The sequence below is a fragment of the Astatotilapia calliptera genome, chromosome 2 (assembly GCF_964374335.1).
Source record: "Astatotilapia calliptera chromosome 2, fAstCal68.1, whole genome shotgun sequence".
Taxonomy (NCBI): Eukaryota; Metazoa; Chordata; class Actinopteri; order Cichliformes; family Cichlidae; genus Astatotilapia; species Astatotilapia calliptera.
The window spans coordinates 8,735,628-8,748,719 of record NC_137423.1 but is presented as its reverse complement, the minus strand read 5'-3'; the positions used below and the strand labels follow the sequence as shown (position 1 = coordinate 8,748,719).

The window sequence follows — 13,092 nt, the reverse complement described above, 5'->3', positions numbered from 1 at the left end:
AAGTGCACCCGTCTTTGGTGTCCGGAGTCTTGTGCTGAGTTTTCCGGTGCACGTTTGGAGGATGTGTTTGTTTGTTTCCTTAAAATAATATGTTAGAATTTATCTTTAATTCTGGTGAGACGGGTTAGTCGCCAACTGTTTTAAAAGCTCTTTTAAAAACACAATGGCGGCGGATGATACACCCTGCTCAGAGTTTATAAACTGGGAGGTTGACTCTTCAATTTGTAATGGATTCAAACAGGAGAAGCAACTTTCTGCCCCACAAAGGAGATACTACAGCTTCTGCAGGAGAAAGGTGAGCATCAGGACACACTGACTGGAATCCCTGTTTTATGGTTCAATTGTTGGACATATATAACGATTATTGTGAAATTTCAAGATATTTAATTTTGTTTTTCGCACATTGAAGTCTGAGGCAATGTTTGAACATTAATATCTCAAAATCTAAGAAAGATAAAAGCCTTAAATTGTCACTGGCCTCTCTAAGCATCTAAATGAATCTGATCTGTAATCTGTATTTTCTATTTAAAATCTGAAAATATATACACATTTGAGCACACTCATGAAAAAAAACTTCAAATTGCAAAAGACAATTGGTGACAGTTTACATATTTATGAACAACAATATTAAAAAAAAAAAACCCGTTATGATCTGTTTTGCATTCTGTAATTTTGTATTTTTAATCAGTGGTTTCTCAGCTGTGTGCTGGGAGTGTAGCAGAAAAAAGTAGTTCTTCTACTTAAAAAACTATATTTTCCTATTATTATCATCATTATTGTTGTTGTTGTTGTATAACTTAGAGGCCAAGGAAGCTCTCCCCCCCCCCCCCCCCCCCCCCATAGGTTTCCTCCTTGTACTTTGATATGCTCCCATGTCCTGTTTTACAGTCTGTGATGGACTGACAGATGGGGTGTGCCCCACCTACCTTCCAATGTCAGCTGGGATAGGCTCCATCTCGCCCAACCACTCTAAGTTGGATAATATAATAATAATACAATAGTAATATATTGTTAAGAAGGAAGGGTCATTATTTACCAACTTTTGAGTCATTTATTTTAGAAACGGATACAGTTTCTAAACTACTCTGGACAAATTTCAATATTATCGCATATTGGGCAACATATGCACCAAACTGTGGCATACGATCACACAGCCACTGTCTTATAATCTTAAACATCTATTTGACCATGTTAAAGATTTAACTCTTTAATTGTTTTTTATGTTATCCCCTCAGTCATTTTCTGCCTTTGTGGCATCCAAGAAGGACGGTAGTCACGAGGAAGGAAGCCCTTTGTGGTGCTGCTGCGGCCAGACGTTCATCGAGCACGCCGCCATTCACAAACACGTGGCCAGAGTGCACAATGCTGAAATACAGCAGCTCGCACAGGACGAGTATGAGCATTTGTTTAGCCAACTGGAAGAAGAGCCCGAAGCAACGCAGGTGAATGAGCACAGTGGAGAAACGGTGGACGTCTCTGTGTGGATTCCCGATATTAGCCACATCTCTGAGGAGCAACTTAAAAAGTAAAGACAATCTCAATACAGTTATTTCACTATATTCTATATTTCTAATCTATATATGTAGATTATTAATGTGTCCCGTTTTAATTTTTGAATTTGATGTTTTATTTTTGTTCTTTGTTCTCTCGTTCTCCATCAGCGGTCCAGGCAGGGTTCTGCTTTACTATCACTACTGTCGCGTCGAGGAGCCACATGTCATCTGTGCTTGGCAGAAAGCTCTGTGTGAGAAGCTCCACTTAACGGGCAAGGTGAATGAATTGTCCCATCCAGTCTTGGGTTGAGGAACACTTCTATGAAAGAGCAAAGAAAAAAGGCTTTTCTCTTAATTTCAGTGAAACCGTGCCATTAAAATATGTGTTGATCTTTTTCTTCAGGTGAGGGTGGCGACTGAAGGCATCAACGGAACAGTTGGTGGCACAAACTTGGCCACTGACATTTACATAGAAGCAATGCGTTCACATCCGCTGTTCGAGATGGATGAGGAGGATTTTAAGGTCAGAATCAGATAAAGGGAAATTTTATATACTAGTGTCACCTCCCTCTCTTAATATTGCTTCATAGGATCGTAGGACTCTGTTATAGGCTCCATCAGGGTGTGGTTTGTCCATAATCAGACTTTAAGCAGTTATTAATTTATTTTTGTTAATCTTTGAATATTAATGGTGCTGTTTTTGTGGGTTTGTTCAGACCAGTGACGGTGGCGCAGAGTGTTTTACAGAGTTGAAGGTTGGGGTCTACAAGGAGATTGTCCCAATGGGAGTGGACCCAGATCTTATATCTTACCAGCTGGCAGGTACTATTTGTACTGACACTGTAAGCCTACAGAAATTATTAATAATGTAAGTGACACCTGTAGCTGATTTACTAATATCATTGCCTTTATTATCATAATATGGTGCAAAATGTCTGCTTTGATTGCTGCTCTGCAGCCATAGCTGTGCTCTTGTACCAGCTGATGACAAACTCTATGCTGTGCTTGTATATAATGTCAGGTATGTGTCTGTTTTGCCTCTCAGGAGTTCATCTGGAGCCCGACGAGTTTCATAAAGAAGTGGAGGCTCTTCTGACTAAAGGAGATTCATGCAATGACACCGTCCTCCTGGACTGCCGCAACTATTATGAGAGTAAAATTGTGAGTAGTAAATTTGTTTTCTTTAGGAGATTGTTGACTTCATTCAACTGTAATCCGATCATTTTGGTGGTTTCAGGGTAATGTATGATCTTGGCATACTTGTGACATGCCCAGAGATTTATGTTGTAATTTAAGTTTTTTGTGCACCATCTACACAAGCTACCATGAGCAAATAGTAAGGATGGGCAGAACACTGATATTTGTAGCTGGAAATAATGAGTCTGTATCCAAACAGAAAAGCATGACTGGGATCAATTTCATAAGCCTCAGTATTTTAGCCAGAAGCAGCGGTATTGAGGTTGTGCTATTAGAGAGTAATGTGCAAAGGCTGTAACAGTTAATAATTGCTGTTTTTTTTTGCCTTCAGGGGCAGTTCACTCAGTGCCTGGCGCCAAATATCCGTAAGTTCAGCTACTTCCCAGACTACGTGGACCAGAACCTTGAGCTGTTCAGAGACAAGAAGGTTCTGATGTACTGCACAGGAGGGATCCGCTGTGAGCGTGGCTCCGCCTACCTCCGCTCCAAAGTAAGCTGTTCAGTCATCAGTCTGGAAAGCTTTTAGTGGAGCTGGGTTCACTCGCTCACTTGTTGCAGGTTGCTGATTCTCCACAAGGGGGAGCCTTTTACTAGTAGTTTAGGTATTGAGAAATGCATATTTCTGAAATGTTTGCATCAAATATTTTAAGTTCTTGTTCATATTTATCTCTTAAATCTGGTACCAGGATGTGTGTAAGGAGGTTTACCAGCTGAAAGGTGGAATTCATAAGTACCTGGAGCGTTTCCCCGAGGGGTTCTATCGTGGAAAGCTTTTTGTGTTTGATGAACGCTACGCCATCTCCTCAAACAGTGACATCATCTCAGGTTAGTGTGTAAACAGAGCCCATTCTCTGCATGTTAGAAGTACCAGAAAGCATCCATAAGATCTAATATTCTCTTAATATACATGTATTTTTTTAAATAAGATAACAGACTCTGTTTAGATTGCAGGTACTGCGGCCATCCGTGGGACCAGTACAAGCTCTGCTCCACCCAGTACTGCTGCCAGCTGGTTCTGTCCTGTCCAAGCTGCAGACAGGACGGCCACACCGCTTGCTGCCCCACGTGCCAGACCAAAGGTCAGGCTCAGTCCGAGGAGACCTCACATCACAAAGAGGAGTGCGAGTGCACTGACGTACGCCCCAGAATCCCTCAGGATGTGTAAAATGATCAGATTTCAGTGCTTAAAAATAACATAAACATAGTGTAAAATGTGTGACAGATTTTCAAAATAGGAATTTTTATACTAATGCATGTGGGAAATTAAGTCAGATGCATTTTAACTAATGAAAATCTATTGAAGAAATTGAAGAAAATATCTGCTGAATCTGTTTTTATCATGTGAATATTGTGAACATTTTGTCACTAATGAAAGCTCAACTTCAACTTATTGTATGTATAAATGTTTCTGTTTCGTACTTTTAAACTGTGACATATATTTTGTCTCTTGTGTTTTCAAGCTGTTTAACAAACAGATGCATCATTATTTAGTGCTCTATGTATAGCCAAGATATGCATGCATTACTAGGATCCATGCACGTTTGCTTTCCAAACTCTGCAAACTCTGGCTAGTGTAGCTTACTGAGACTGCAGGTGTTGTTTAAAGAAACCACAAGCAGTAGTGCATCTGTTTGCCTCATGGCAGAATGTCCCTTTAACATATGTAATAATAGATGCATGTCAAAAACAGCGCCAAAGTATGCAGTTACATAATAGGTTTAGCAGGTCATAGCATGAAAGTTACAGCAACAGAAGCAGTAAATGAAAGCAGTAACTAAAATAAAGCTTTTAAGAAAACGTGATGTGACAGACACGAAGGAGTGGGGTACCTGCCTGTTCTGGTAGGCTAGTCAAGCTGCACAGGGCTGGGCTGTGAGGACATGTCTCATTAAAGGAGGCTGGGCCCAATTGATGCTTGGGGAATGTTTTGTTTTCTAACAATTTGGTCAGAGACATGCAAATTAATAGCCAGATGGAGGAGGCATTCTTCACCCTGTTCCTACTCAGACAAAGGAGCAGATATCGATTCTACTGGGTATATGCCTGTATGTGGACCTGTTCAACTCTCCTCTCTATAAAGGCCCAGTATCTCAAGACTGGAACAGGATGTATCTACACTCTCAAGACTGTGCAAGGAGACATAGCATGTGTGGTTACACTATCATTCCTTTCCAAAAATAAACTAAAACCATCAGCAGGATATGCAGAAACATCCACTACAGTATAAATTTCTCTCCAAAACCCCAAGCTGGAGATGATCTGAGACTATGCTTTTGTGCTGTGTAATACTAATATCTACCAGAAGGTGGTCAGGCATGTAAGAGCATGTTCTTATAATGCTATTCTGCAAAAGAAAGTCTGTTGAAGAAATGCTGAGAAACAAAGAAATTTCAAACAAGTTGACATCCAAAACATCTCAACACATCCCCTGGTGGTGAACGTGTTCAATTCTACAGTGGGAAATGAAAAAAAGTGTCTTTATTTAAGAGTCTAACTTTCAAGGTCAAAGTGTGAAGACATTTTTTAAAAGATATACAGGGGTAGTGTTGACAGACATTAAGGAAGAAGATAAGACAGTATAAAGAGATGAGAACAGTTTGGTTGCAGGTGTTGACGTGTTTCTCAAAGGGGAAGAGGAAGGACGGTCTGTGTATTCAACCTCACCTCTGGTGCCGGTGCCCATCTCTCAATTTTAAATGCATGTAGACATTGAGGGTTCTCGGGAGGGGCCGTGCTGACACCTGCTGCTCTCTGGCAGCAAGCACCATGCCCTCCCGTGTTTTAAATGCACTTTAGAACAACACGCAGCAACACTGTGCATGAGCGGGAGGTATGGAGTCTTCACACACCCCCGTTCTCTGTTAGCCATCGGGGCGGAGGGGCTGGAAGGAGGTGCTGGCTGTCCGTTTGGGGTCTGGGATGCGGAGCCTCCCTCCTGCTGCGGAGCCGGGGGCAGTCTGCTTGCCTCAACCCCCGGGGAAAGGGTAACATCTCCTGAGTCTAGGTGCGGTTTCCCTCTGGGGGCGAGGGTACCTGGACCTGGGGTATAGAGTATGTTTGGGGGGGGGGGGGTGTGATTGTGCGTGTACAGCGTCCATTTGTGTCTGTCTTTACGTTGGGTAAGTGCTGAGTATTTGTATATGCGTGCATGAGGGTGGGAATGCACGTTTGTGTCTATATTGTCAGGTCAGGTCTTAGACTCCACCTCTCTGGGAACATTTCAGGCCCTCCAAAGTGTGGAGGCCTATCTCTCCTCACCATACTCCCTGCCGGTGGTTGATGCCCTCAGGTGTCGGTGCGTTGGTAGTTTTTTTTATGTAAATGTAAGGGGCTGGGCGCTCAGGTATGTATCGGCTCACTCCCAGTGGCTGCTTGGCGGGGCCTGGCGCCCGTGGCTCGGTCGGTGTACACACGGGTGTTCACTATTAGACACAAACCACACCTTTCTTGGCTGCTACCTCAAATCACATTGTGCGCTGTCGGTCCTGCGTGCTGCACAACAACATTCAGTATTTACTTTTATTTACACTTAGCTAGATTAATGCAATGGTGTTGTGTTTATTATGCGGCTCTCTCTCTCTCTCTCTTTTTTTTTTGCTTGTTCTCTCTCTTTTTTTTTCTCAACAGGTGATCCGGGAGATTTTCTTTCTGTTTAAGTGCCCTTTCTCACTGTCCCCCTTCCCCTTTATTTTTCTGTTCTTTCATCTTTTTCCCCTCCCTTTTCTATCCCCCAGCCATGTCTCTCTTGTCTGTAACAGCTGAAAAAAATAATTAATTAATTAATAATAACAACAAAGGTCGATCGAACGGACCAATACGGCAAAGCCGTGATGATCCACTTGGCAAAGTAAATCCGTTAGGTGTCTTTGTTGGTGTAGCAGCACGAGGTGAGAATAAAGTAAATACTCTTCACAGTTTAAAAGACAACGCCACCCTGGGAATTTCACCCAGATAATACTGGAAGTAACACTAATCACCAAGAAGGCAGTTAGGTTTGTTATACTCAGTATAGAGACGAGGTTCAATGATAAAACACACACTCACACTAATAAACTAAGAAAGGCAGGTGTGTACACTCAAAGGATCCCACCACCAAGGCACCCATAGTCTCCTCCACGTCGGCACTCCGCATCTGAATAAAAGAAACAAAGAAAATTTTAATATATTACAACAAAACTAATATTCACACGCTGGGGATAGCCCAACTGCAGGAACACACTGGTGATCCGCATCTAGAAAAAGGGCCTCCCACCAGTGGCGTAACAAAAACCCAAACTACAAATCAAACAACGGAAAAAAGAACAAACATACAGCCTAAATAAAACTTTAAAATATGGGGCAGACGGAATTGGTATTGCTCCAACTTGCCGTCTGCCCGACTATAAGTTAATCTTCTAATCAATATGCACGCCAGCCGACTCGCGTAGCATATGGCCGTTGTCCACGCCGAAGTCCACTTTAAAGGCTGGCAGCAGTAGGAAAAGAAACCTCGCAACAGGAACAGACAGTAAAAGCAAAGCAGCAGCACTTCACTTAGCGTAGCTTTGCGTAAAACTAAGGCCCACACTTCCTGCAAAGCATAATATGTATAAAAGAACAATAAAAGACAACAACAAAATTGAATTACCGAGTAAACCGAGTAAACCGCGTCATGAAACATGAGCAGAGTGGCTCATAGGAGGCTTCTACAGCTACGACCTAAAAACAACATCTGTTTACCACCAAGTAAGGTAAATTACACACTACAATGAGTAAACACCAACCAGCCGCGATGGAGGCTTCAGAAGGGTAACCCGCAAATGATCTCTGCAACCTGTCATGAAATCAATATCCTTAGTATCCTTATTTTCCTATTATATTGTTTTATGTACTTTAATAATGAAGGCTTGTAGAGCAAGGCCACTTTTGACTCACAAACTAAGTGCTCAGCCAGACTGAAAAACAGGGAGTTTTAGTGCACAGGCATATTAATAGATAAGACACAGAAAAGAGGAACTTTGCCATATAAGCAATGTTTGAGAAATAACACCATATAATAAGACATATATGGAGCTAAAAATGTTAGAGCTCTTGCAACTGGCGTTTGGGCTGTGCAGGGGTCTCTCTCTTCCGGAAGATGATTGAATAAAAAGAAATATAAATGTTTTAACACACTATGAGTCGGTTTTCTCTGTTCTATCACGGGGACAAAAGAATCGGGGTTAATAAACCCCAAGGGAAGTCAGCCAGGTGACCAAAAAGGAGATCACAGGTAAGCGATCCAGGACTGCTCAAATGGCCACTATTTACTAGCGCCCCCCTAATGCGCCAGGCCGAAAGTGGGTTGAACTGAGGAATAACATTCATCCTGCCACAATGGCATCAGACAACAGTTATGATGGCTGAAGAACCAAGTGGGACAGGCGCAACCCCCCCCCCCCCCCCCCAACAAAAACAAAAAACAAAGGGGAGAAGAAAGTACACTAGCAGAGAATAGGGAGATACTGCAGCAGCAAGACATTTTTTTACAGATATACAGGGGTAGTGTTGACAGACGTTAAGGAAGAGAAAAACACAGAATATAGAGATGAGACCAGTCTGGTTGCAGGTGTTAACATGTTTCAGGTATTTATTTGTAAATAACTGTTGAAGGTGTATGTGAGATTACTAACATGTGTGGAGGTATCCATCAAAAAGAGAAGGAACAGCAGTCGGAAAATAGCTGTTTATACAGAAATTAAAGCATGTGTACTTTATTTGCCAAGATACTTGTAGAACAAAAGTGCACATTATAGAAAACGAAACATGCAAAATGCAACTCCACCAGAGGGAGCGAGAGGACAACATCCTGGAGGCTGCTAAGCTCCTCAACATCCCGACTGGAGGCTTCAGCTTTCAGCCGAACGGACCTGGCCAGGCTGCCCGGGTCTCTTCTGAGCAGTAGCAGCCTCTGAATCGCTTCTCTCGGGGAAGGCTGGGTCCGAGAAAGTGACGCTCATGTATATTCGGTCAGCTGTGTGTTCGCGGGCATAAGGACGGGAAGACCCAGCGATGTCTGCGCCCGGTTTCACTAACCTGAACAGCTCCGTCAGCTACAGCCAGAACTCTGCAGCGAACGGCGGAGCAGCGCCACCCTATCAGAATGGTTCGTTAGCATGCTAACACCCCATTGGCGGGCTATTTGTCGGTCCTTCGCTTTGCTTTTTGCATTTTATACACTGGAACTGTCATTTACTGTCAGTCGCGATGCTGGCATTAGCTGTAAATTATGGGCATGAATTATTAAAAGACTGATGATTTTAGCTGAAGCTAAGCACTTGCTAAAGGTAGCTAACTTAAAAGCTAACGTGGGTATTGAAAACGGATGGTAACGGTAGCTAACTGTTAGCATGAAAATAGCTGTTTGACAGATTGCGCACCACCTCTCCATAGCCTCTTGTTTTTATTAAATCTCCAATAGCTAACGACTTAATAGAAGTTGCGTTAAAACAATTTACTTTCTATTAATAGAAGGCTGCTTATTTCAACTGAGAGCTAGCCTTTCAAGGAAGGCTGCTCAAGCGTGTTTACAGTAAATGATAACCTGTGATCAGATTTTCATATTTAACATATATTCGTGCACGTGTATTAAGCTTCACAAGAATATCTAAACACATGTGAACAAACTAATTTGTGGAGGGTAAAGTAGGAAAGACAATCGTCTCTAATAAATGGTTCAGTTTTCAGGACAGAGCTTCGCAAAAATATTTATCTCAAAAGAGAAGGAATACAACCAACTAATTTCCTTCTTAAGTAAACAAATAAGAGGGGATAAAATCTTAAAATCAGGCTGCAGTTTGGCTCAAAATAAAGCGTGTTTTGTACTTTGTGGTCCATTATTTCTAATTTGTCGTAGCTATGAAGTAGACATTAGCCAATATTCATTTTGCATATTGGAAAAGTGTGTGTGTATGTCGTAGGCTTTATACTGCATTTTTAAATAGAGATAATAGAGCTTAATTCTATTTTTGCATGTGTATTTATGTATTAAAGATGGTGGGGACAATGGGCGTGTTCTTAGAGATCATTTCTATTTTTTTAAATTTATTTATTTTTTTACATTTTAGTCGTCTTTAAAGTTGAATGTTCAAAAATGTGTGATAATGCATTCATTCTGTAGCTAAATATGAATGTGAGGTGCGGTTCTGGAAGCTGTCTTTCTTTCTAGAGCCCACACTTTAATTTGTTAAATTACTACAGAGGGAGATAATTCAGTAGTTTTGTGTTTCTGAGATATTCCCTATATTCGTTCAAACTGTGATTGTGGAAGTTCAGGGGTTTGGTGCCCCAAACCTTTTTAGCCATTGAAAACAAATGTCAGAGAGAAGTTAGAATCCTCGTGGTCTTGTAGTTGACTCTTCTGCCTTGTCTTTGAAATGCCAACTTTCTGGGAGGCTTAGATCTAAAATGGTGTTTTGTGACATTAAAACCACACAATCCTGTTCTAGTTGGCCCTTCAAAATAAAAGTATGATTCTGAGTCAGATGTCAATATTTTAAAAAGCGCTGCCTGGTGAGCAAATTGGAAATGTTTCACTCGGCAAGAAGAACTCTAAAACTTAAAAACTTAAATAGAGTTGTTCTTGTTTCTGTTTATTTTTACTCTGTAATTGGAGTGTAATAGTGAGAGTCGACATTTATGCTTATTAACCATGTGCTTTGTTATCCTGCCCCGCCTCCTTCCAGGTCCGGTACAGAGCTACCCTTCCATGTATCCAATTACAGGCTACTATGGAGCTCCAGCTCAACAGCAACAGAGCTACTCCACCATCCCGTCCCAAGCTACCCCAGTTTCCAGCAAAGCACCCATCACGAACAGTGCCCACAGTGCTAACTACTACCAGAACAACCATCCACAGCAGCTGCAACAGCACCACCTCCCTCAGCATCATGTAGCACCTTACAGTGCTCCACTGAGCTCTGCCCCTCCTTCTCAGCCATATGCCACACATCCTTCTTCAGCACCTCCACCATCAAATGCCCAGTACAACCTACAGCCATTCCAGCAGCAGCAGCATCCACCCTACACCACTCCGGCATCCTACTATGGACCACAGTCATACCATGCTTCTCCAGCACAGCAGTCTCAGCAGCAGCAACAACAACCCAGTTTGGTCCCAATGGCGGCGAGTGGGCCTGGAGGTCCTCTCTACCCCATTGTTTCATACCCGTCTGCTCCAGGAAGCAGCCAGTATGGCACTCTGAGTTCCTCCCAGAGCACCACCCAGATGGGCGCACCTTTACATCAGTACGGTGCTGAGCCTCCAGCCTCCTCAGCATCAGGGCATTCTGGGTATGGCATGGCTCCTCCCAGCCAAGTGGCACCAACAGTGAATGGTCAAGGAAGCACAGGTACCCAGTGAAGTCACATTTTAATGCTGCTAGACTCTGCAATTGTGAATTCTCTGAAAATGCAGGTGGAGTTTTATAGGCTAAGAAAATCTGGTGGATGTTGGCGGAAAATGCTTTGTTTTGTTTTTTTTGTCAGTGTTTGGTGGGCAAATAAAATTTTTTCTGCAAAATTTTTTCTGCTTAGTTTTTTTTGTTGCTGTAAGTTTCCAAAATAAAGCATATTTTGACTGTTTGTGCATTGTATGCATTTTTATGTTTAAAGAAGGAAATAAATTAACATGTTTGCATTTTTGAACCCAAAGCTATCCCTCAGTATCCTTAGAAAGCACTGTCCTTGTGCTGTTTCAGTGGCTGTTTGTGTTTTTTTTTTTTTTTTCACTGCAGCCCAAAACGCAGTCCATTCCCACTACAGCCAAACCAATCAGGCTTCTCTGAGCTACAACTCCTATGGTGGGGTCACTCAAAGCAGTGGTGGTGCTGAGGCAGACAGACCACCCTCAGGAACCCCTTCCGCTTCAGTCCATTCCTCACCGGGCCACCGTCAAGGTAAGAATGAGAGTAAATCTTCATTATGTATTGTAAACATGAAGATTTTTATGTTTGTGTACCATATTTTTCGCACTATAAGGCGCACTTAAAATCCTTTAATTTTCTCAAAAATCGACAGTGTGCCTTATAATCTGGTGTGCCTTATGTATGAAAACAGACCAGCTCATTGACAGTGCGCCTTATGTTCCGAAAAATATGTTATGTGTGGAAGCTGAAAACTGAAAATCTGTGCCTGTGCAGATAACCTGCCAAAAAATAAGATGAAAGCGTTTTGTAGTTTGAAAGTCTGCATGAAATCAGTTTCCTGTTTATTTTTTCGCTGCTCGGAGAAGTACCACACTGTGTACCTTACATTAAAACTGTGTTCTTTAAAATGTTTTGGGGTTTTTTTTTATGATTGGAGACCTATTTTCTCCACCTGCTGCATTCGACGTTTGAACAACATTCTTATCTTGGTTTTTTCTGTACTATAGTGACTGTTTTTGTGTCTTCTGATGCAGCTTGTTTAGACGCACACTGCACATGAATGGGTTACAGCTGCACTTTGGGAATATAGCACACATAATTAGCTGCAAACACACACACGCTTTCCGATGTGCAGGTGTGGGTCTGTATACAAATTTGGGGGTTTCAGGTTTGCTTTTAGCAACGTGCTGCTGGTTTATTTTTCCTGTGAATGTTTTTCACTCTTAACTTTAGTGGCTGGTCAGGATAATTAGACTCTTTCCTGTAATGTTGATTTGGGTTGCAAAAATTTGACTCTTACTTCGACAGAATAAATTGATATAATTTTGATCCAAACACTTTTTCAACTGAGCCATGTTTAAAGATTTACAATGCATTTAGACCAAATACACAGCATTTCAAAGAGTTGCTTTCTAGAGTGAATATAGTCAATGGAGACATGTTTTATTTTTGGTTTTCAATCAGTTAACTGGTATTAAAACAAGTACATATTTTTGATTGCACGCTTTTGTGGTCAGTTACAACCTCTGGCAAAATTACGGCATCATCTTACCTGCTTGAGATTTTAAAATGAAAGCACACAGTTAGACCATGGAATACATTAAGGCAAAGGAAATGCTCTCCAGTTGTCGATGGATTCTATGAGAACATTGTAGCGGAAAGGCTTTAGCAATACAGCAAGCATCAAGCTAACTTTTGACGAAGGTTCAGTTGTTTTTAATTGGCTTGAATGTGCCTTTACCCCTGCAAGTTTACTTTCTGCCCTGAACTGTGACGCCTAGTTGCGTTTTTTTTTAAGTTTTAAATTTCTAGGGACTCGTTAATTTCAAAGTAGACATTCTTCCACTGAAGGAACTTTGGGCAAGCACAATGTGGTGTGAACCTTTACTGGAAGTTTCCCCTAATCATCAGCCCTTTCTCTCTGCTTCCAGTGCAGTGTAGGTGAACTCAAGATCCACAGAGAGACTTGAGCTGTTGTCACACATGAACCAAGGACAGTGTCAGGTGAAACAATTGAA

General features: G+C 41.8%; 2 protein-coding genes across 3 annotated transcripts in view; both read left to right on the top strand.

Annotated features, from left to right (window-relative positions):
* The first annotated feature begins 4 nt into the window (after positions 1 to 4).
* tstd2 (thiosulfate sulfurtransferase like domain containing 2) lies at positions 5 to 4,128 on the top strand. Its single transcript, XM_026183734.2, has 9 exons — positions 5 to 295; positions 1,236 to 1,525; positions 1,662 to 1,770; positions 1,897 to 2,016; positions 2,210 to 2,315; positions 2,539 to 2,654; positions 3,022 to 3,180; positions 3,377 to 3,515; positions 3,635 to 4,128. Exons 1-9 carry the CDS (start codon positions 164 to 166, stop codon positions 3,853 to 3,855), a joined length of 1,392 nt encoding a protein of 463 aa, XP_026039519.2. The 5' UTR covers positions 5 to 163; the 3' UTR covers positions 3,856 to 4,128.
* A 4,029-nt stretch (positions 4,129 to 8,157) lies between these two features.
* sec24b (SEC24 homolog B, COPII coat complex component) overlaps positions 8,158 to 13,092 on the top strand; it is a 32,036-nt gene continuing 27,101 nt past the window's right edge. For both annotated transcript variants that reach the window (XM_026183706.2, XM_026183697.2), the window contains exons 1-3: positions 8,158 to 8,814; positions 10,394 to 11,059; positions 11,444 to 11,605. In XM_026183706.2, coding sequence (XP_026039491.1) covers positions 8,721 to 8,814; positions 10,394 to 11,059; positions 11,444 to 11,605 — 922 coding nt within the window. In that variant the 5' untranslated portion in view covers positions 8,158 to 8,720. The remainder of the gene's footprint in view (positions 8,815 to 10,393; positions 11,060 to 11,443; positions 11,606 to 13,092) is intronic.